This window comes from Chiloscyllium plagiosum, chromosome 1 (assembly GCF_004010195.1).
Source record: "Chiloscyllium plagiosum isolate BGI_BamShark_2017 chromosome 1, ASM401019v2, whole genome shotgun sequence".
Classification (NCBI taxonomy): domain Eukaryota; kingdom Metazoa; phylum Chordata; class Chondrichthyes; order Orectolobiformes; family Hemiscylliidae; genus Chiloscyllium; species Chiloscyllium plagiosum.
In genome coordinates, this window is record NC_057710.1 from 132,044,493 (window position 1) to 132,068,268 (window position 23,776).

Here is a 23,776-nt window from a genome sequence, read left to right on the forward strand (position 1 = left end):
TGGATTTTCTCACAAATATGGTACACCACAAAACTGAGAATTTTTACAAGACATGGCAACCCTTTTTGAAATACCTGGACACAGATTTATCTGCCACACTAACAAGGGCTTTTATATAGCCGTAACGATTGTGTTTCATGAGTCCAATATCCAGGGAGGAGGAACTGTGAATGTATGAGTGTTTTGTTTGGCTGGGCTGAGTTATTACTATTTATTTGTTTGTTGTTAGGTATTTATTTAGTTAGTTAAATAGCTAGTTTAGGTTTTTTTTTAATTTTATACTTCTCTATGTATGTTTATACATTCGTATAGGAGGGTGTGGGGAATTTTTTTTATTATTATTTGGGTTTAGTTTTGTACTATTTTTGTACTGTTTTGAATTGTATTGTTTTGTATTTGTTGTAATATTTAAAAATCTATTTTTTCTTAATAAAAACATATTATATAAAAAAAAGCATTTAAAGTGTTGGCAATGTAATCACATTACAGCCAATACACGCTTTGAAAGTTTGTGCTTTAGAAACAGCGTCCCCAATTCATCAATTGTATTACAATGAATTTGCATTGAGAAAACGCATGCTATAGCAGAACAACCTGTATACTTGCTTTCTGTTTCACTAGGATCACTATCCAAACCCCAATCTGACTGACAGACCTTGGACTGTGGGGAGCACTGAGGCAGAGTCTGTAGCCCAAGAATGTGTGTTGGTTTCCTTTTGTTGAGGTCGAGATCACACGTTTTGGAGTTTAGGCACAAGCTGGATTAGAGAATGGCAGGATGTATGTGTGAGGCCAGCGACAGTTTGAGGCCAAAATAGAGGGTCAGAGGTGTATTGGGGTATGCTTTCATCGGGTGGACAGAACATCATGGGTGAGTTTGGAGAGACAGGATCTGACCATAGGTCGGGTGCATCTGATCAAGGAGGAGTCAGCATGTTTGTTTACAAAGCCAGGGTGGGAGAGGGGAACATTCCATTTTTTGTGTGCAGTTCATGATAGGAAGGTACTAGCACAAAACTTTCCTCACCTCCCTTCAACTGCTGTTTCCCGATTGGAGTGAAAGTAGAAATACAGATAAAACCTGAGGTAATGCAGCTGCAGTGAAGAATCAAAATGAACAACCTGCCTTCGGGTCCAGTTTATTGCCTAACAGGTTTCAGTTTCAGTTAAAACTTGAAGTATCTGAGTTTGATGTCATCCAGATTTGTTTTGAGATTTTTTTTATTTTTCGCATCCTGCCAGATACAAGTCCATCCATTTTTTTGGAGGTTAGGGTTCCCTGCAGTATCACTGATAACACACTGTGAAGTGTCAGCCTAGAATCTGTGCTCAACTGCTGGAGTGCACCTTAAACCCACTGTTTTATTACTAATTGACAAAGTTGCCCCAAAACAAGAGAGGTACCTTCAGTTTAATATGAGTGGAAATTATTAGATTATCCATCCACTGTCTGCCCCACCTCTTCATTTTTTTCAATTGAATACAAAGTATCTTTTAAAATTCCACAAGCAGAGTTTGAGGCAAGTTGATGAAATCTCTCACAGAATTCTCTTCAAATCCAGAAGGAATTTGTAATCTAGATTATAGTTAATCTGGATCTCAGTTAATTTACTCCTGTTTGAGTTCAATAGAAGTAAACAAATAATAGTTAAGCAGCAGTTCCCTTAATGGTTTGGTGCATTGAAAATAAACAAAAAATTATCTGGTGTGTGAAGTGATATTGTTTGAAGGAAATGAATTTAGAAAAATTATTAGCTAAGTGCTGAATGATACCCATTTGCGGGCAGGGATTAGTGATGTGCAAGTTGCTTGTCCCCCTTCCCATGGAAACAGTGGGAAATGGCTGCTCTATTTGGTGAAAATTGAAAGAAAAGGCATTGATAATGTACAATAAATGCCTAGTAATGAAATTAATTAAAAGAAGCTCCTAATCGATAAGGAAAGAAGAAAGTTTAAGGACAATGAATCCAAGAAGTGAAAGAAAACATACAACTCTGGATTGCGACCAGCAGAAAATTACTTTTAGTTGATATATGTGCTGATATAGAGAATGCTTGTTCCCCTTCTCACTGAAACAGGCGGCATTCAAATTTTGTACAACTTCCTCATTTTACTGCTTTCAGTATGCAGCCTGACAGGGCTCATGTAGCTGGCTGACAGTTTGCTCAATGGAGGGATGTTACAGCATGTGGGATGTGCAGGTTATAGTGATTGAAATAAGGTCGGATGGACCTCATGGAATATGAGTTCCCTGATTGGGGCTGTTAATCTGATTCAATCAGGGAGCCCTGGCTGACAGATATAAACAGGAGTGCCAGTCATTCTGTTCACTCTGAGAGTTTGCTCTGAGGGAGCTGGATCCACATGTAAATAAAAGGTGACTTGGTGATGGGATACCAGCCTCTGTGGAGCTATTTCACAGGGTGTTCCAGCCAGCCTCTCTCTCTTAAAAACAAGTCTGTCCCTCTTAAGAAAAGCTGCTGATGGCCAGCAAAGAGAAAACACAATGCTAGGGCAGGAGGAGAGAGAGAGCTTCACTGTTGGTGGATGTGCACTGAGGGCCCAGGTGGCTGATGGGTAGGAGAGAGAGAAAGAACTTATATTTTCACAGGAGTTCAGGAGGTTCTGAATCATTGTCTTCTGAAGGGATTGGGATGGGTGGCTAGGGAGGTGACTCCTGCAGACTTGCTCAGAGAACTTGGCAGCAATGCCAGAATAAGGCTGGTTAAAGTCAGTGAAAGCATCTCACCCATCACCCATCTAGAGATCCAACTGGTGATGGAGAATGAGGAATTGAAGAAAATTAGCATTAGTAAGAAGGTTGTACTGGCAAACATTAAAGGGTTGAAAGTTAATAAACTCACAGGACCTAATCTACTACATCCCAGAGTTATCAAGAAGGTGGCTATAGAGTTAGTCAATGAATTGGTGTTTACCTTCGAAAATTCTATCCTTTTGTTTAGTAAATGTGGATATAAGCATTTAGTTGTTGCAATTAGGATATTGTACACTTCTGTTTCACTGCCTTTTTCTCAACCTACATTTAGAAGATTAACATCATGCAGGGTAGCATCATCCATATCAGAGAAAATCTGAATTTAATGCAGGCTAAGTGTGAAGAGTTTGCTGGAAATGTGGAAGACAAGTCAACTGATAACCAGGTAATAATGTATATGTTTACTTCATTATTTGCTAGGACACTTAGAAATATCCTAAGTTCTGCACTAACAAAGTTTGATGCACAAGGCTACAGATTTACAAGTTAATAAAATGCTGCATATTATAATCAGCAAATTATAAAGATCGTAGTGATCTGCTATTAGATTTCATCTAACATTGTGATTAAATGGAATGAACAGAGATTCCTCATTTTTAATCAAATAAATGACCGCTAGATATTTTGCAATGTCTATTTAAAATTGTCAGTATTTGGCATTATGAGATACTTTGTGCATTTTATTTGCTGATCATATTGTAACTAATTCTGCAGTACAGATTGCTTTCCAGTAGAATGCATAACTTAAAAGAATAATTGCAACTAAGTGATTTGTTCTGGTGATGAAGCCATTCATTTGATTAAAAAGTAAATGAACTACAAATTCTCCCCAACTATCATTTAGTTGAATGATCACCCGTCAGGAATATAAATCTTTTGCAAGTTATCCAGCCTTTTATTATTCACAATCTTCAGACCAATCATTGTGCAACCAAAAAGTTGTTAAAACATAAAATATATGGATTGCCAAATGGAAGAAAGATGGCAAGAACATTAACTGACAAATACAAAGATATTACTTTTATGTGATAAAATACAGTGAGATTTTACTCTGGACATAGCAATGGTACAATTTTATGAGCATTTCAAATTGTAACAGGAAAAATTATTGATTGAAGTGATTATGAATCTAACTTGCAGCATCAATAAAATATAATTACTATAGATTTGAAACAGGCAACTATTCAGTGGAGAAATGTTAGTGTCACAAATGGAGCAATTAATTACACATCCTCAGATCTTTAGAACATTCTAACACACCTTATAGCCCATGAATTATTTTGAGATATAGTCAGCTTGGCAGCCCATTGTTCACAGCATGGTCCCACCAATAGAAATAGAACAAATTGCTAAATGTTGGCAATATCGAGTGAACGATAAATACTGGCCAGCTCACAGGTAGAATGCCTGCTCTTCTCTCAGTTGTGCTTTTGGATTATTAATGTCTACAAGGTACGTGGGACCTTGATTTAACACTTCATTTGTGAGGCAGCATCTCCATTAATATGCACTGGGATTAAACTTGTTAAGTGTCTGAAATGAAGTTTGCATTTTCCAATTCAGAGTTAATTGTACCACCGTTTGGTCAGGATTGAGATTGGGATGGTTTGGCGATGTGGTGGTGGGAAAAACAGGTGAAATAGCTCTGATGGGTAATTGGATAAACACTTACCTCCTGGATTCAGCAGATCTTGCCTATTTTTAGCCACCTGAGAACAGGAAAACCCATTGCTTTAATTTTCTGTAAAACAATGGCTCAGCACAAAACACAAAGTTGCCCAAACCCAGCTTTGTTCAGGCTGGAAGTGAGGGGATTGGGTCAGAATTCAGATTTTTAACAAGTGAGTGGACTAGCTGACCCAAATTAAATTTTGAAAATTTAAGTTCTCCCCAAATATGCTCGTCCCAAAGTACCAAAATATTAAATGCAAATATTGCCACTACTATTAAGTTGTATTATTAGAGTCCAATTTCCTCATTTGTGGTAACTGTTCAGATATAAGTTCTGAGCCTTTAAACAATTCAATCACGCTTTTATTGGTTCAAGTAGCATTAAATCTGGGAAAAATTGTCAGATTTTCTCATTATTTTTGCTCCTAAAGTGTAATAATCATTTCTCCTTCATTGTGATTTGGACAAGGTAGGTAATTAGCAAATACATGACAGATGTAGTATAATTTGGATAATGAGGTTTATCCATTTTAGTAGCAAAAACAGGAAGGTGGATTATTATCTAAATGGCAATAGATTGGGAAAGGGGAGGTGCAGTGAGATCTGAGCATTCTTGTGCTGAAAATAAGGATGTAGGTGCAGCAGGCGATGAAGAGGGAAAGTGGTGTGTTGGCCTTCATTGCAAGTGTATTCAAGAACAGGAGCAGGGCTGTCTTGCTGCAACTGCACAGGGCCTTGGTAAGACAACACCTGGAGTTTTGTGTTTAGTTTTGGTCTCCCCACGCAAGGAAGGATGTTCTGGCTATCGAGGGAGTGCAAATGAGGTTTATCAGGCTGATTCCTGCGATGGCAGGACTGATGTACAGGATCAGTAGGATTATATTCATTTGCGTTTAGAAGAATGAAGGGGAATGTCTTAGAAATTTATAAAATTTTAACAGTTTTAGACAGAGTAGATGCAGGAAGAATTTTCTGAGTTGCCAGGGAATCCAGAACCTAGGGTCACAAAGTAACAGTAGTCCACTGCAGACTTAAATGAGGAAGAACTGCTTCAGCCAGATAGTGGATAGCCTTCCACAGGAAACTGTTGAGCTCTAAGCATTGAAGACTTTCAAGAAAGATATAGGATGACAGATGGAGAAAGTGAGGTCTGCAGATGCTGGAGATCAGAGATGGAAATGTGTTGCTGGAAAAGCGCAGCAGGTCGGGCAGCATCTAGGGAACAGGAGAATCGACGTTTCGGGCATTAGCCCTTCTTCAGGAATGAAGAAGGGCTAATGCCCGAAACGTCGATTCTCCTGTTCCCTAGATGCTGCCTGACCTGCTGCGCTTTTCCAGCAACACATTTCCATCATAGGATGACAGATCCCAGGTTATGGGGATAAAGTGGGAACAAGGCAATATGATCATATTGAATGGCAGAACAGGCTTGAACGGCTGATTGACCTACCCCTGCTGCTGTATTCTATGTTTCTATTGCAAATGGAAAGAGGTAGACCATTGAAAAGAAAGATACAGCATGAAAATACTGTCTACATTCTGCCTCACAAATAACAATATTCATTCATTGATCTGACTCATGGATAGTATAGATACTAGTGTGTGTATGTATGTACAGTATAGATATAAGTGTACATTGTACAAAAACCGTCTTACATTCACATGGAAACAAAAACAGAAGTTGCTGGAAAAGTTCAGCAGGTCTGGTAGCATCTGTGAAGAGAAATCAGAGTTAACGTTTCAGATCTGAGGAAGGTCACCGGACCTTAAACAGCAACTTCTGTTTTTGTTTCTGATTTACAGCATCAGCAAGTTCTTTTGGTTTTTAGGTGTATTCAGACAGGACTGATGTCAAAATGTATTTTTCCATAAACTATTTTTTCTGATACCAGGAGAAATTAATAATAATATTGATGTATTTCTGCTTTGTTTAGGAGCTGTCCAGACTGTACAAATTGGTGCGGAAACTGAATGTGTCTACTGTTTCCAGTACCCTGGAAATAAAGGATGAAATTCATGAACTTCGCAATTTAACAGCTGAACTCACCCAACAATTCAGGTCCATGGAAACAAATCTGCATTCTCTTAGAGAGCTGACAAACACACAGGTTTAGTATCATATTTCATGACCATTTCTTTAGAGAGTGCTGTTGATATTAGTGTAATGTTATAGTTTACCTGCGAACTAGATAAACCAGTCAGAGCTCAGCATGAGAATATCCCAACAGATGACTAATGGAATCAAGTTAGTTGCTCTATAGAAGATGGATTGGACAGTAAGTGAATAAGCATGTTGAGAGGAAGAGGCAGGGGAGTGAGATGAGTCTACTATCTCTCTATAACACAAAGTGGAGGCTTTATTCAGACGTTGAGTAAACAGGAAGAAACCAGGAGGTAGGAACTATAAAGATCTCAGATTGAAGCTGGTGAGACAATAGAATCCTTAAGGTAGAAACTAACATTTAATAAGAAATGAAAAGGCCAAGTGCAGTGCTGTAAAGTCACTTAGCTTTTGCTCAAAGCCATCCACTTCTTCCTCTATGTATCAGGTTACAGGAGGCCTGGGAAACCTGGCCAGCCAGTATTAAACCGAGAAAACAGGTTAAATCTGAGGCTGTTGGCATTTTAGTATTTAACTGTTTCACATTAACTCCACGTCCCCGCTCCCACCCCTAGTAATCCACTCCCAACATATCTTCCCACCTCCTGCTCATCTTGCCCAAGACCAGTCAGGCAGTACAACCCCACATCTTTAGGGACCATGGTATCTTTTCTTCAATAGAAAGGAGGTTAGGTTGGAAATGAATTAGGAATTCCAGTTCACAGAAAATGCCAAAGACATTCTATAAATTCATTAAGGGCAAAAGAGTAACTAGGAAGAGGATAGGGTCCTTAAAGATCAACAAGGTCATCTGTGTGTGGAACCATAGGAGATGGGTGAGACACTAAATGAACATTTTGTGTCTGTATTTACCCTGGAAAAGGACATGGAAGCTAGGGAACTTGACAAAATAAATAGTAATGCCTTGAAAAGTGATCATATTACAGAAGAGGAGATGCTGGAGGTCTTAAAATGCATAAAGATAGATAAATCCCTGGGATCTGATCAGGTATTTCCCAGAATTTGTGGGAAGCTAGGGTTGCTGTAACCCTTGCTGAGATATTTGTATCATCAACAGCCATGGGTAAGATGCCAGAAGATTGAAGGTTGGCTAATATAGTCCAATCATTTAAGAAAGGCTGTAAGGACAAAAACAGGGAACTATAGGCCCATGGGTCTGACGTCAGTGATGGGCTAATTGTTGGAAGGAATCCTGAGGGATAGAAATTATATGCATCTGGAAGAGAAAGGATTGATTAGGGATAGTCAATATGGCTTTGTGTGTGGGAAATTGTGTCTCAATAACTTGATTGAGTTTTGAGTTTTTTGAAGAGGTGACAAAGAAGATTGATTAAGGCAGAGTGGTATGTCATATATAAATATATTCAACAAAGCATTCAACAAGATTCTGCATGGTAGACCAGTTAGCAAGGTTAGATCACATGGAATCCAGGGAGAGACAGCCAATTGGAAACAAAATTGGTTTGATGTTAGGAGCCAGAGGATGGTGGTAGAAGGTAGAGGTAGAGCTTTTCAGACTGGAGGCCAATGACCAGTGGTGTGTTACAAGACTCTGTGCTGGGCCCTCTGCTTTTCATCATTTATATAAATGATTTCGATGTGAGTAAAGGAGGTAAGGTTAGTAAGTTTGCAGGTGACACTAAAATAGATGGTGTACTGGAGAGTGAAGAAGATTATCTCAGAGTACAACAGGACCTTGATCAAATGGGCCAATGGGCTGAGGTATGACAGATGGAGTTTAATTTAGGTAAATGTAAGGTGTTGCATTTTGGTAAGGCAAACCTAGAGTCATAGAGTCATGCAGCATGAAAACAGATCCTTTGGTCCAACTTGTTCAGGCCAACCATATTCCCAAATCAAACTAATCCCACTTGCCTGCATCTGTATCCCTAAACAACATGCGGAGAGTCCTTGACATTGATCCAACTTCCTCAGAGCCAGCTCCCAGAGTGAACAGAACCTCACCACTCTTGTTTATATCTGTCAGCCATCCTGCTGGTGAATGATGGCCTGTTGTTTGTAACCAATACTCATGGAAGCCCGTGAATTGCAGAGGATGCTCGCAGTTTTTCTATCATTGTCCCTGTGTTTGACAAATGAACTCTATTCACATCCAACTACTTTATGTGGGCATCCTTAATGACTAAGAACATTGAGCTAATGAAAGGTTGACATGTAACCGAGTCCAGGGTTTACCCAGCCATTCCCATGAATGTGGGGGAGCTGCTGGTTGTATCCTGAGTACTGCCACACAAATGCAGCTAAGTCTGCATCCAATCCTAACCACCAGCATAATATTCATCTCTCCTATAAAAAAATTTTCATCAGATATTTTTCTTGACCTCGGTGATTCAGATCTCTCAGGTTAATGAGTCCTCAGTTCCCTGATCCAGTGGGTATGCTGTACCTGTCTAATGGCTAATTTGTTTTGAATTTAAGAGGCCAAGCACAAATCCAGTTCAGCTTAGTTCAAGTGTTGATTTATCCAGGCTCTGAGGTTTGGCCAGGCCATCTAATGGTGCACCAATGGTCATGGAGCTGAGAGAAAGGGTAGTAAAGCAGCCTGGAGTTAAGCTTGTAAGTGGAAATTGAGCCCATCTTTTCACATGATATCACTAAGGACAGCAGAAATATTAAGCAGGTGGGGAATGAGTTAGGTGTAGATCCTCAGGAAAGATCCGGAGATGATGAAACAGGAGCAGAAGGAAAAGGTAACAATAAAGAAGGGGTCACTATGATTATACAGGTTGAAATAGAGCAAGGGCAGGTTCCTGAAGTTTCACAGTAAAGGAGAGATGGAGGATGGCTATGTATTCTGGATCAGTTGCTGCAGAGAGATCAAGAAGTGCCTGGAGAGTATTGGATTCTCGCCACAGTTTCAAAGGATGTTATTCGTAACTTTGGCTAGGTTAGTTTTAGTGCTGTGAGAAGAATGGGAACCAGATTGGAAACAGCCAAACTAGGAATTTTCATAAGGTACTTGTATTTAATCTAAATGACTTGGCCTATCCCTGCAGGACACATAGTCCATACTGTGGCAGTTGCATATCAGAATATAAAAGGTCATTTTCTGTGATTGATTCTGGCATTTAATCCCATAATCACTTTAACAAAAAGAAAGAAACCAATTGTAGATCCTGTTAAAGAATGGAAGATTTTAATATGTGCATAAAATTGTTATAATGTGCAGTCATTTTTACTTATTTTACCTTGTTTACAGTATTTTAAATGATGAGATAGAAGACAGTCATTGACTAACTTTGATTATTTTGCCTTTGGTTGACTCTGTATTCCTTCTGTCCATCTCAACTCATGACTATGTTGTCCACCTAACCTAACATTCATTGATACAGGGATGTCTGCAGGAAACATCCAAACTGTCACAATATCTTGTTTACAACTTAACAGGGTGAATTCACATACAGATGTAGAATGACATTGTGAAACTTGAAAGTGCCAGTTATTATCAATTGATCCGAAAGCTAGCTATGTTTCTTTCAGATACAGTAAGGTATCCCACTGTGTGTATTTTCTTTTAAGGTTATTGAACTAGACCAGTTTGAAGAATCATTAGAAAGAATGCGCAACGTGTCAGAAAATTTGAAGTCTCACCAAAGTCAACTGGAACAGGTTAGTAGTGTTTCTTCAAACTATTCCTAAAGTACTTTCAACTAACTAAGTGTAAAATTTTGATTACTGAACTAGTCACAGATTTTTAGACGCACTTTGTTCGTTGTGTTTTTTTTAAATTAATTTTTGCAATGTGGGCATCATTGGCAAGGCCAGCCTTTATTGTATGTTCCAATTGCCCTTACAGGGATGGTAAGGAGCTGCCTACCTGAACCATTTGATTTAGGTACACCCACAGTGTTGTTATGGCCAAATTTTAGGATTTTGACTCAACGGCAGTGAAGGAATGGGAGTATAATTCTAATTCAGGATGGTGTGTGGTTTAGACTGTGTCTTGAAAGTGATGGTGTTCCTGTATATCTGCTGCCCATGTTTTTCTAGGTGGTAGAGATCTACTAGATGTAAACACTGCTATCATGATACACCAGTTGTCATAGAGTTATACAGCACAGAAATAGATCCATCAGTCCAACTCATCCATACTGACTAGATATCCTAAACTGATCTAGTCCCATTTTCCAGCATTTGGCCCACAACCGTTTAAACCCTTCCTCATTGTGTACCCAGCCTCCGCTACCTCATATGGCAGCTAGTTCCTTCTCTCACCTTAAATCTATTCCTTCTAGTTTTGGACTCCCCCACCCCGAGAAAAAGACCTTGGCTATTCACTCTATCCATGCCTGTCATGATTTTATAAACCTCTTTAAGGTCATCCCTGAGCTGCCAATGCTCTAAGGAAAAAAATCCCCAGCTTATTCAGCCTCTCCCTTTAGCTCAAACCTGCCAATCAGAGCAACATTCTTGTACATCTTTTCTGAACCATTTTTAATTTAATAACAGGTTTGCTATAGCAGAGTGACCAGAACTGAACATAGTTTTCTAAAAGTGGCCTCAACAACACTTCCACAACATAACATTCCATGGTGCACTGAACAGTGAAGAAAATTATTTCAGAGTACATCTTGATTAGATGGGCCAATGGACCGAGGAGTGGCAGATGGATTTTATTTTAGATAAATGTGAGGTGTTGTATTTTGGTAAGGCAAACCAGGGCAGGGCTTATACACTTAATAGTACAGCCCTGGGAATGCTGTCGAACAAAGATATCTAGGGGTGTAGGTAGGTGCACAATTCCTTGAAGGTGGAGTCACAGGTAGACAGTTTGGTGAAGAAGGCGCTTGACACATTTGCCTTCAATGGTCTGTGATGGTAGGAATGAATGTGGACAATGGTATGCTGATCAGGTGGAGTACTTTGTTTCTGAACTTGTGCTTCTGGAATGTAGCACTCATCCAGTGACCCGGAAAGTAGAAATTCCATTTCAAAGCATTAACCCTTACTAGAGCGCAAGAGAGAATATATCTTGACACCTAACAAAAGATTTTCATTAGCTGGATTGATGGTATCTTTACAATCTCTCAAATAATAGACAAAAAAATGAAGTCTAAAATCTTCCAATTTTTCTGAGTTCAGTTGGACAGACCCATGAAGTCCCTTAACTTTACAGAGCATCCTTTGTTGAGTGAGAGTCATAGAAACTACATGGAAATAACAAAGAGAGATTATCCATTTGTATGTATGTTTTGATGTTTTAGCTGCAGAGCCCAAAGACTGAATTAAGACTTGCAATGATACTTACAAAATGATATAATATAATGGCACAACAATACAATGCACTTTTCACATCACAAAGTCACTTAAGAGCTTTTTGAAGTGCAATCACTGTGGTAATGTATGAATAATCAAATTGAAATTTATGCTATATGCCACTACATTTCTGGAAATTAATTGCCTTCTCTCAAACTAACCATGAATATTGTCTGCAGGATCTTGCAATCTTCCTAAACATAATTATACTGTTATTTTATGGTAACACAGTTTTCCCTTGTCTTAAGCATAATGCACTCATCATTAACCTATGTTGAAGCCAATTGGAATTTGAGGGGTGCCTTCTACCTTTCTGTTGAACTTCTAGTGGGTGAATGGAGATGCAGGCATTAACCAAAAATCTAGCTTTTTGTGTTAAAGTAGGGGAGACGTCTAACTGGCGAAGACTGCTGAGGCACACATGTCAAAATATTTCAGAGCATTTAGGCTACATCACAGTCCACGTTGAAACTTGTTTAAATTCCTCTTGCCCGGCAACATAAATAAATATAAATTAATGATTGCTGACTAAAGTATGGTTGCAGTACACGATCACTTGTGCTTCCACATGGTTAGCATCATGTTATCTCTTGTAGGATTTGGATAGCAATTTCCAACAGATCTCACAGTTGAAGGAAGAGACTTATCAAAGAGAAGATGCATTGAACCAAACAAGCCAGCCCTCTGCAACTATGGCACAACTCCAAATTGAAAGCACTCCATATCCACCACCACAGCAGACAGAAAGTTCCAAAGTCACATCATTAATGAGCCATGAGGATGATGGAAAACTAGGTAACCAATCATGCTGTGATTCTGTTAATGCATAACTTAGAAATTGAATTATATCAAACACAATTTGTCCCATAAAAATGTAAAACTGCCTTGTAAGTACTTTGTAATTGGATAGTCTAAAATGTATTTCAGGCAATAATCAAGATAATACGTTTAAGTCTCACAAATTGTTAAATTAATTTTACACACTAACCCTGTTGCAGTTTCAGTGATACTAAAAATCTATCATTTCACTTTCAGATGTCCGGACACCTGCTACAGAAAACACCTCGCATAAATCTGTGCTCAGAAACATCATTTCAATTCCTTCAGTAACAAATTTGAAAGGTGGGAAATATATTAATGTTCAATTTTACATAAAAATTCCTCCTTTAGGAATAATAAAGCCTTTCTTCTGACATACACAAATCACTAAGAAACTATATAGCATATACAAAAATAAAAATTTCGTCGTCAGGCAACTTCGCAAAAGACCAGTCCACATTACCAGCAGTACAGAAGTCAACATATTTAATTACGATGGAGTTTCACGATGTATTGTACATTTGGTTCGCAAAAGCTTATTCACCAGGAGCAACACCATGGGAGATCCAGTAACATGGTAATAAAATGGTCATTAGTTTCATATAATTTAGGTAACTCTCACCAAGAGTTGACCTTTCTCATTTAACAACTTAACCCAGAGTTTATAAAGTACATACTCCCATTGAAGAGCTCCAGCTTCCACCAGCTCATATCAGGAAATTGTGATTCCAGATTACATTTTACTATTTTACTGCTTTTGTTTTAAGTATCACAAAGTGAAATAAGATTATCTGATACTCCAAAATTAGAAAAACTAATTTTTGATCCATCTTTGTCTTCTAACAGCATTGAGGTCATATTTCTATGATGCAGACTGGACTGGGCACGGCTACCTGACGTATAGGGACCTAGTGAATACTCTTGGTCAATGGGCACCAACTGAAGAAAACATTAAACAGTTTGATGAAGATAACAATGACAGATTCTCCTATACAGAGATGATCAATGCTTTAGGACTACAAGGTAAGAATAAGAGAACAATGGTTAGTTATCGTTACAGTTCAAGAAAACCTCTTGACAATATTAATGAAAAAGCACCCAGCAGGTAATTTGAGGAAAATGACAAATTTTATATTATTATAAATCTTAAAAGTAATTTTTTTCTATGTTTTTAATATGTTGACTATTTTACTTTGAATTATTTATAAGTTAAATTTATTTAATCTTCTCCATTTATCAAGGTTGGGGGAATAATTAAATATTAGGAATATCCAAATGCATTGTCAGCATCAGCAACTGAGAAAGCTGCTGAAGAACTGCCCAGCTCATCACAAAGATGTTCCCCAGTCAGGCTGAACCATCTTCAGCCATATCAGCAATGGTCTTCTCATTCATGGAGTTAGGACTGGGGGCTGTTAAACTGAAGATTATATGGGTCGTTTGAAATTTTCTCAATCTTAGAGAAGCTTATCTGCTCCATATGCATGCTTATACACTAAAACCCAGGGAATTAGCATTTTTGATAGCGAAAATTATAGTACATCTTCCACATCAACAAAATTTACAATTTTGCAAGTAAATTTTTTCAGTTCTAAGCTGCAGCAAAAACATTCCCAAAAAAAGAGCTCAGACTGTAGTCTTAGATTAAGTGCAGGTAAAGGAATTAAAACCTATGTATGATTCCATTGTAGAGGGTATGGCAGGACCATGCAACAATTGCATTCCAGATGAAAATGGAAAAATTCTTGGTGCTTCACCTTTTTGTAACCTGCACTTTCTATCCGATGTTGCATACCGCTGTGCTCAAACTGAACTAAAGATCTGGAAGGTTGATTAGGTTAACATCGGAGATACTCAGGTGCTGATAAGTGTTGAGAAAGTTGCAGATTATATTGAGAGAGGAGATAAGGCTTGGGATTAGACACCAGCTTCACAAAGGCTAAGAATAATTCTTTAAGAAATAGAGAAATATGTCCAGGTTAGCAAGCACAGTGCCAAGAAGATGAGAAGTAACTATTTAAGCATTGCGAGATAAAGTTTAATTGAATGGATGACAAGTGAAGAGACAGATTTGAGAGATAAATAATTAGAACTTCTCAATATTAAAAATGTAGACTATCAAATTTAGTATCTAAAGCAAGGCTGGAAGATGTCAGGGGAGATGTTAATATTATTGGCTTTGAAGAATTCTTGTCTGCTATTATTTGTGTGTAAAGAAAAATCCAACATCCATTTTTATTTATTTATTTATGTTGGTTTTTAACAATTTCCATGAATGTGGAGATTTATTTATCATTTTTATTTTCCAGAATAAAGCAGTTGATCAACTTGATCAAGAACAAATGTCTACACAATTATCTTACCACTTCAAAACCAGACTAACACCTATATCAATGCTTTGCACTAACATCAGAAATTTATACATATAATAGAAATTAAAGAAAAAGTAGAAATTAAAGAAAAAATAGAAATGCTATTATTAGACTCAGAACGTAAACTGATACTATTTTAGCAGGGATAAACCCTTCAGTTCGTAGCACCTAATCCAACATTTCTTTGTGATTCAAATCTTAAATACTGCAGCCTGCATTTTACAAATATTGTACATTGAATAGTTCCTATATTTAATTTGGAATGCATGTTTTAAAGTTAATGATTGGTTTCATAGTACTTTATTCCAAAATGTGACCAATTTAACAAATAATGATATAAAATTTGCTTTGAAAGTATTTTTTCATTTTATTTGTATCAATAAAAACCTCCTACATGTTACATCTCAAAACATTATAACGAATTGTGTGTTCTTCACATATATTAACAAACTCTATCAATGCAGCTGTCTATTTCCCTTGGGTTCTTCCACTCATCCAGAGAAATATCATGATTTTTCCAAAGTTTCTACTGCTCTTCCATCACTGCTAGGTTCTTTTTTGTCAGTCCTGTTTCCTTAAGAGTCTGTCTTATCACTTTTGACATGACTGGATCAGAATGAAACCTAAGGTCAGTTGAAAAGTCCAAGAATCATATGAATATACATTTCTAAACTGATAAATTTGGACTCTCTTCTTGGTCATTACATTAGACCATCTCATGTGTAAATTGTAATTTGACTGGTTATCTTAAAAAGTGATTTTAATAATTTTTGAAAATGTCGTAGAAATTCTCACCCGCCACACAATAAGCACCAGTAGTGACCATTTCAGCCCAATGAACTATGTGCCTTAAGTAAACTTAGAATTTAAAACAAATTCCCTGCATTCAGCATATTTATGGTCTCACATTTATTATGGCTTGAAATATTCTGTGATATTTCTATTTCGGTGATGAAAGAAGTCATGTAAAACAATATGACAATGGACATTCTGACAAAGATAATTCTAGCCCAATCATCTTCAGTTGCTTCATCAATTGTCTTCCTTCCATCATAAGATCAGAAGTGGGGATGTTTGCCAATGATTGCAAAGTTCAGCACAATTTGCATTTTCTCAGACACTGAAGCAGTCCATGTTCAAATGCAACTTGATATGGACGGTATCCAGGTTTGGGCTGACAAGTAGCAAGTAACATTGACATCAAACAAATGGCAGGCTATGATCAATGAGAGACAATCTAACCACCAACCCTTGACATTCAATGATGTTAACATCACTGAATCCCCCAGTGAAAACATTGTGGGGGTTATCATTGACCAGAGACTCACCACATAAACACAGTGGCTCAAGAGCAGGTCAGAGGCTAGGAATATGGTGGTGAGTAACTCACCTCCAGACTCCTCAAAGCTTGACCATCATCTACATGGCACAAGTCAAGAGTATGATGAAATACCCCCTGCTGCAGCTCCAGCAATACTCAAGAAGCTTTTCACCATCCAGGACAAAGCAGCCCACTTGATTGACACTACATTCACAAGCAACCATTCCCTCCACCACTGATGCTCAGTCATAGCAGTGAGTACTATCTACAAGATGCACTACAGAAATTCACCAAAGATCATGAAAAGACAGCACCTTCCAAATCCATCACCACTTCCACCTCGAAGGACAAAAGCAGCAGGTATATGAGAACCACATTCAAGTTCCCCTCCAAGCCATTCACCATTCTGACTTGGAAATATATCGCCGTTCCTTCACTGTCTTTGGGTCAAAATGCTGGAATTTCCTCCCTGATGGCACTGTGGGTCAACCCACAGCAAGTAGACTACAGTGGTTCAAGAAGGCAGTTCACCACCACCTTCTCATTAGGATTTTACATTAGGATTAAATCTCGGCACAACATTGTGGGCCAAAGGGCCTGTTCTGTGCTGTACTTTTCTATGTTCTATGTTCTCAAAGGCAACTAGAGATGGGCAACATTTGCTGGCCCAACCAGTGATGCCCACATCCCATAAGTGAATTTTTTTAAAAAAAATAAATAAATCTGAGCAGCTTATCACTTGCATTAGAAGCTCGAACAGGCTGGCTGCTCCACATTCAGCTGATGACCGTGTGAAAACTCCATGACTCTCATCCATGCAGCTTTGAAATTGACCATTTGATGTTCCATTGTGCTCTAGGCTTTTCTGCAGATCCCCATGAAAACTGATTGTGGACTCATTAATTAGATGGTCATTTTTTTTTGCATATTGCCAGACTTAAGCTCAGATGCTAACAATGTAAAAACCTATTAATACAGCACTTTTTTTTGTTTTAAGAACACATTTTAAGGGCATAATTTTAGGGTGAGAGGGGAGAAAATGGGACCTGAGGGGCAACTTTTCACACAGAGGGTGGTTCTGAACTGCAGTTACAACATTTGGACAGGTACATAAATAGGAAAGCTTTAGAAGGAAATGGGTCAAATGCAGGCAAATGGGATTAGTTTAGTTAGGGAAACTTGGTTGCCATGGACAAGGTGGAAGTGAAAGGTTTTTTTCTGTGCTGTATGACTTGATAATAGTACACATTAAGAAACCAGTTACATTATCTATTGACCATACTTTCATTAAGCAAGTAAAGTTTTCACAGAAATCCAAATTAGGGCCTCATTGTAAAGACTAAAGAAATAAAATTATACTACAACAGGTTCAAATAAAATGACTTGTACATGTCAAAATATATTGATAGGGCTTGAATACCATGAAGCAAATGGAAAATTGGGATTGAAAAATAAACTAATGCAGGTTACTTATTAACACATGTTCTTTTTAAGCTCCAAAATCTTTGCTAACCTCGACAACAAATAACATTTTTATTAACTAAATACACTTTATATTGATCCAACTGGGCCTACATCCAAATCAAAGATTCAAATAGTTTTGTCACACTCCCCCATTATTACTGATATGGTTTAGTGCACAGATCATGTCTTGGTGGAGCGAAGAAGTCATCTAGCAAAAAGAGGAATGTCAATGGTTAACCACTGATTTTTTTAAAATAGAAACCTGTTCATTTGATCATAAAAGATAGGAGCAGAATTAGGTCATTCAGCCTCTTGAGTCTCCTCTGACATTCAATCATGGTTAACTGTTCACAATCGCAGATTCCTGCCTTCACCCCTTAACCCTTGTTCCCCTAACTAATCAAGGACGTAACTATCTCTGTCTTAAATATATGCAGTGACCTGGCCTCCACAGTCCATTCCAGCAATAAGTTCCATAGATAAACCACACTCAGGCTGAAGAAAGTCCTCCTCATCTCCAACCTAAATGATTGTTCCTTCATTCCGAGGCTGTGTTCTTGGGTCCTAGTCTCTCCTACTATTGGAAACATCTTCTTCATGTCCACTCTATCCAGGCTTCTCAGTATTCTGTTAGTTTCAATGAGATTCCCCCTCACTCCTCTAAACTTTATTGAGTACAAACTGAGAATCCTCAACCATTCTTCATATGACAAGCCCTTCATCCCTGGGATCATTCTTGTAAATCTCCTCTGGACTTCCTCCAAAGCCAATACATCCTTCTTCAGATATGGGGTCCAAAACTGCTCACAATATTCAAAATATGATCTGACCAGAGCCTTGTAGAGCTGCAGTTCATTCTGTTCTTGTATTCTAACACTCCCAAAATGAATATAACATTGCATTTGCCTTCCTAAATACCAACTGAACCCACACTTTAAGAGAACCCTGAATTAAAACTCCTAAATCCCTTTGTGCTTCAGATTTTCAAAACCTTTCGCCATTTAGAAAATTGTCTGTACTTCTATTTTCCTACCAAAGTGCATTAATTTCCAACATTGTATTCCATCTGGCGCTCTCCTAGCCTGTCCAAATCCTTCTGCAGACTCCCTGCCTCCTCAACATTACCACATATCGTTGTGTCATCTGTAATTCATCCAGTTCATTGGTGTATAACATGAAAAGTTGTGGTCCCAACATAGACCTCTGCACAACTCCACTAGTCACTAGTTGCCATCCTGAAAAAATCCCTTTATCCCCACTCTCTGCCTCCTGCCAGTCAGCCAATCCTCTATCCATGCTAATACCTTGCCCCTAATGTGATGGGCTACTAATTCAGCAGTCCCCAGTGCAGCACCTTATCAAAAGCCTTCTGGAAATCTGAATAGGTCACGTCCACTCACTCTCCTTTGTCTAACTTGCTTATTTACTTCTTTGACATATCTGCCCTGTCTCAGCCCTGTTTTCCTGTGCACTTCCAAGTAGTCTGCAATCTCATCCTTAATAATGGACTCTAAAATCTCACCTTATCTTAATTGAGGTCAGGCTAACCAGCCTATAATTTTGTATCTTCTGCCTCCCTCCTTTCTTTAATAGGGGTTATTATATTAGCTACTTTCTAGTCCTCCAGGACCTTCTCTGTCTCCAGTGATCCCGGAAAGATCACCATCAATGCCTCCATAAATCTCCATTATGAGTTCCTCAAGCATTAGCAAAGGAAACCAATTGCTAACTGTGCTCTCTGATTGCACTTCAGACAAAGTCTGGCTTGTCACTAATAACTGCAACCTGACCATCATAATGACCAATTGCTGATCACTATGTGCTGCTCTTGGTAAGTCTGTCACCATTTGTAGATGTAATTCCTCAATGTTATAGTGGTACCTTCCTGTTTGGTATTCTTTTGATTTAGGTTGTGTTGTGCTGTTGAACTTGCAGTGATTCTTATGGACCACATTGAACACAAACAACAACTTACTTTTTACTGGATAAATTTCAGCATTGCTAATTAAACAGGATATCACAATCAAGGTTATGATTCAGTAAATTAATGAAGCTATAATAGGAATAGGATAGTTCCTAAGCAGAATCAGTGATGAATATCATAGAAAATTTGTTCTGTTTCCAGGATGAGGCTAAGTGGTCTTAGTTGTTGTGTTTCCACCCCGGCTATATTGCCCTAGGAAGTCATGTTCAATACAACATACATTTTTCCGACCTCTCTCCACTTTTTTTAGGAGTGCTAGCTCATTAGGTATATGGCTGAACTGAGAAAAGCCAAGAAACTCCATAAGTTAGGTCTTCCACTGGTCACACATTAGCTGGCATTTACATGCAATTCTTACAAGAAGCATATTATTTTTGGTGAGACTATAAAAGGATTAAAGTTCTTAGATTTCCTGTGATTATAGCTTACTGACCGTGATCACCTAAGATGCAATTTTAGTAATTTTTATTACTGTGGACAGAATTAGTTTTGGAAAATCATCCAAATTCTTTATAACATAGAGGTCAATGTACAACATCTTTAGAGCAACATTATATTCTAAATGACTTCACTAAGAACTTGGGGGTAAGTATAATTTTGAAAATAGACTTTTGCTTGAGGTGAGATGTTAAAAAGTGAAAAATATCTGTCCACAACATGCTCCAATTCAATTTTAAAGAGGCAGGATCGAGGAGAAGCAAAGTGACATGTCCATGGGTCTTTGAAACCTTTAGTTAGATTAGGCGTCTCCATCTTAACAAGGTGCCTATTTTTGACTCATGCCAGACCATTTACTTTAAATTTAGAAACTCCCGTAGATTAAAGTGGGCAAGAAAGCATAATCAATAGGGCCTTGCTTCACAGGCAACTCGGTTGTTAATTGGGAAACCTAGAAAATTTCAGATATGCCCTGTTGATAACACTGCAGATCAATTTAAAAAACCCGTATATCATGGTTAAGGCTGAAGACATATCCCCAGACAATGAGCTAGAGGTATCGAACAATGCACAACTCAAAAAGTAGGAGTGCAGACCTTTTATGGAGGGATAAATATCATGACACTTAAGCGATAGAGAAGGGTGTAAATTTTAAAATGTAAACAGAAAAATGAGATTTTAACCTGGAGGTGCTCAGGGCACAATTCTCCATGCTGATCAGTCAGGGTGAAGGGGTGCAAGGGAAGAGTTTGATACAGAAAAGACGGGAGAATTTTGAAAGTTACTAAAGGAAACAAAAGATGAAGGCTAGGCGTTTGACAGGAGAAAATAATATAATAGTTAATTTGGGGACGGGATAAAGATATAAATGAGACATAAAAAGACACGTAGCCGTAAAAATAAGGAAATAACTTTTTTTTAAAATTACTTACAGTGTGGAAACAGGCCCTTCAGCCCAACAAGTCCACACCAACCTACAACCCATCCATACCCCTACACCTAACACTACGGGCAATTTAGCATGGCCAATTCACCTGACCTGCACATTTTTGGACTGTGGGAGGAAACTGGAGCACCCAGAGGAAACCCATGCAGACACAGGGAGAATGTGCAAACTCCACACAGTCACCTGAGGTGGGAACTGAACCTGGGTCTCTAGCACTGTGAGGCAGCAGTGCTAACCACTGTGCCACCATGCCGCTAAGGCAGGCAGTGTCAGGGAGATGGAAAAGACAATTAGAATTTGGAAGCTCAACTCTAGGTTAGACAGAATATAACCATGTGCCAATGGTCAGGAAGTGAATGGTATCAATGAGGGAGAGTTCGTGATATGACTTCATGAATGTTTAACTAGTCAAAATTGCCTCTTCCAAGATGGATGCCTGACAAGTAACCTGATAGCGCAGAGATAACCAAGAGGCTGTAAGAAATGGCAGAGGTACAGAGCTGAGTGCCCTCCTGGTACCTGTGGAAGTTGATCCCATGTCTTGGGATGTCATAGAGCAAATACAGTAAAAACAATAGTTGAGCAAGAAGCAGGGATGAACAATAGATCATTGGGGAGCTCAGGGTAATGGTGTTTTTGTGGAAAAAAGCCACATCTGGAGATTTTCTGGCTATTATAAGAGAGTACTGCTAATGTTCTGAATATTTAAAAATAAATTTACTCTCTACTGAGAGAAAAAAATCCTTCTTATGTCTCCTTATGAAAATCCAAATATATTACATCCACTGCTTCCCCTTTATATTGTTTGTTGCATCCTCAAAGATTTCAAAATACTTTGTCAGACATTAGTTGCCCTCTGTAGAGCCATGCTGATTATGCTTGATCATATTATGTATTTCTAAATGTTCTGCTATTACGTCCTTTAAAATAGACTCCAACATTTTCCTAATAGCAGATGTTAAGCTAACTGGCCTAGACTTAGTTGTTTTGCCTCCTTCCCTTTTTAAATACAGGTTTTACATTGGCAGATCCCATATCCTCTAGGACTTTTCCTTTACCACCAGTGCATTGACTATCTCTGTCACTATTTCTTTTAATATCTTGGATGTATCCCTTCAGATCCAGGGTCTGATCAGTCTTTAGACAAATGAAGAAAGCAGTTAATAAAGCATACCGTATTCTTGGCTTTATTAATAAGGGCATAGAATACAAGATCAAGGAGATGACGTCTACAAGACACCTGTTACACCTCACTGGAGTACTGTGTACATTGTGGGTGTGCTATGTTATAGGAAAAATGTGAATGCATTGGTAACAGAGCAAAAACAGTTTACAAGAGTGATTCCAGGGATGAGAAACTTCAGTTAGGAGGATAGAAGAAGTTGGTAACTGTTGAAGGAGCTGTTTTCCTTGGACAGAAGAAAGCTGTGATATTTGCTAGAGATTTTCAAAATCATGATCAGGGAATACAGGTTGAACTAGCCATTTGGATACAGGACTGGCTCCAAGGTAGAATGATGTGGGGGTACCAGTTTTGGACTGGGGTGGACAAAGTCAAAAATCACACAACACCAGATTATAGTCTAACAGGTTTATTTGGAAGTACCTCCAAATCAACCTGTTAGACTATAACCTGGTGTTGTGTGATTTTTACCTTCGAAGGTGGGAGACAGAATGTGGTGGTGGAGGGTTGCTTTTCAGACTGGAGGCCTGTGACCAGTGTTGTGCCACAAGGATTGGTGCTGAGTCCACTGTTTTTTGTCATTTATATAAAGGATTTGAATGGGAATGTAGGGTTTATGGTTAGTAAGTTTGTAGATGACACCAAAATTGGAGGTATAGTGGACAGTGAAGATTACTTCAGAATACAACAGTATTTTGATCAGATGGGCCAATGGGCCGAGAAGTGGCAGATGGAGTTTAATTTAGATAAATATGCAGTGCTGTATTTTGAAAAGACAAATCAGGGCAGGACTTATGCACTTAATGATAATGTCCTGGAGAGTGTTGCTGAACAAAGAGAACTTGGAGTGCAGGTTCATGGCTCCTTGAAAATGGAGTCACAGGTAGGCAAGATAGTGAAGAAGGCATTTAGTACGCTTGCCACTATTGGTCAAAGCATTGAGTATAGGAGTTCAGAGGTCATGTTGTGGCTGTGGAAGACATTGGTTAAGATTAGAGTGGTGCTGGAAAAGCATCCGAGGAGCAGGAAAATCAATGTTTCGAGCAAAAAGGGCAAAAGAGCTGAATAGGCTGGGGCTATTTTTCCTGAAGAGTTGGAGGTTGAGGGTTGATCTTATAGAGGTTTATTAAATCATGAGGGGCATGATAGAGTAAATAGATAAGGTCTTTTCCCCAGGATGTGGGAGTCAAAAACCAGAGGGTATAGGTTTAGGTGAAAGGGGAAAGATTTAAAAGGGATCTAAGAGGAAACTTTTTCACACTGAGGGTGGAACGTGTATAGAATGAGCTGCCAAAGGAAGTGGTGGAGACCATTACAATTACAACACTTAAAATGCATCTGGATGGGTACATGAAATAGAAGGGTGTAGAGGGATATAGGCCAAATGCTGTCAAATGAGGCTA

At 38.4% G+C, this 23,776-nt stretch overlaps 1 protein-coding gene across 2 annotated transcripts in view; it reads left to right on the forward strand.

The window, feature by feature from the left end:
• Window positions 1-15,458, forward strand: part of LOC122553330 — a 39,383-nt gene extending 23,925 nt beyond the window's left edge. The window contains exons 5-11 of one of the 2 annotated variants that reach the window (XM_043696896.1): window positions 3,048-3,161; window positions 6,382-6,555; window positions 10,110-10,199; window positions 12,443-12,641; window positions 12,882-12,968; window positions 13,512-13,688; window positions 14,975-15,458. In XM_043696896.1, the coding sequence (XP_043552831.1) occupies window positions 3,048-3,161; window positions 6,382-6,555; window positions 10,110-10,199; window positions 12,443-12,641; window positions 12,882-12,968; window positions 13,512-13,688; window positions 14,975-14,979 (846 nt within the window). In that variant the 3' untranslated portion in view covers window positions 14,980-15,458. The remainder of the gene's footprint in view (window positions 1-3,047; window positions 3,162-6,381; window positions 6,556-10,109; window positions 10,200-12,442; window positions 12,642-12,881; window positions 12,969-13,511; window positions 13,689-14,974) is intronic. The other variant, XM_043696905.1, reaches the window with a different exon arrangement.
• Window positions 15,459-23,776: the final 8,318 nt, after the last annotated feature.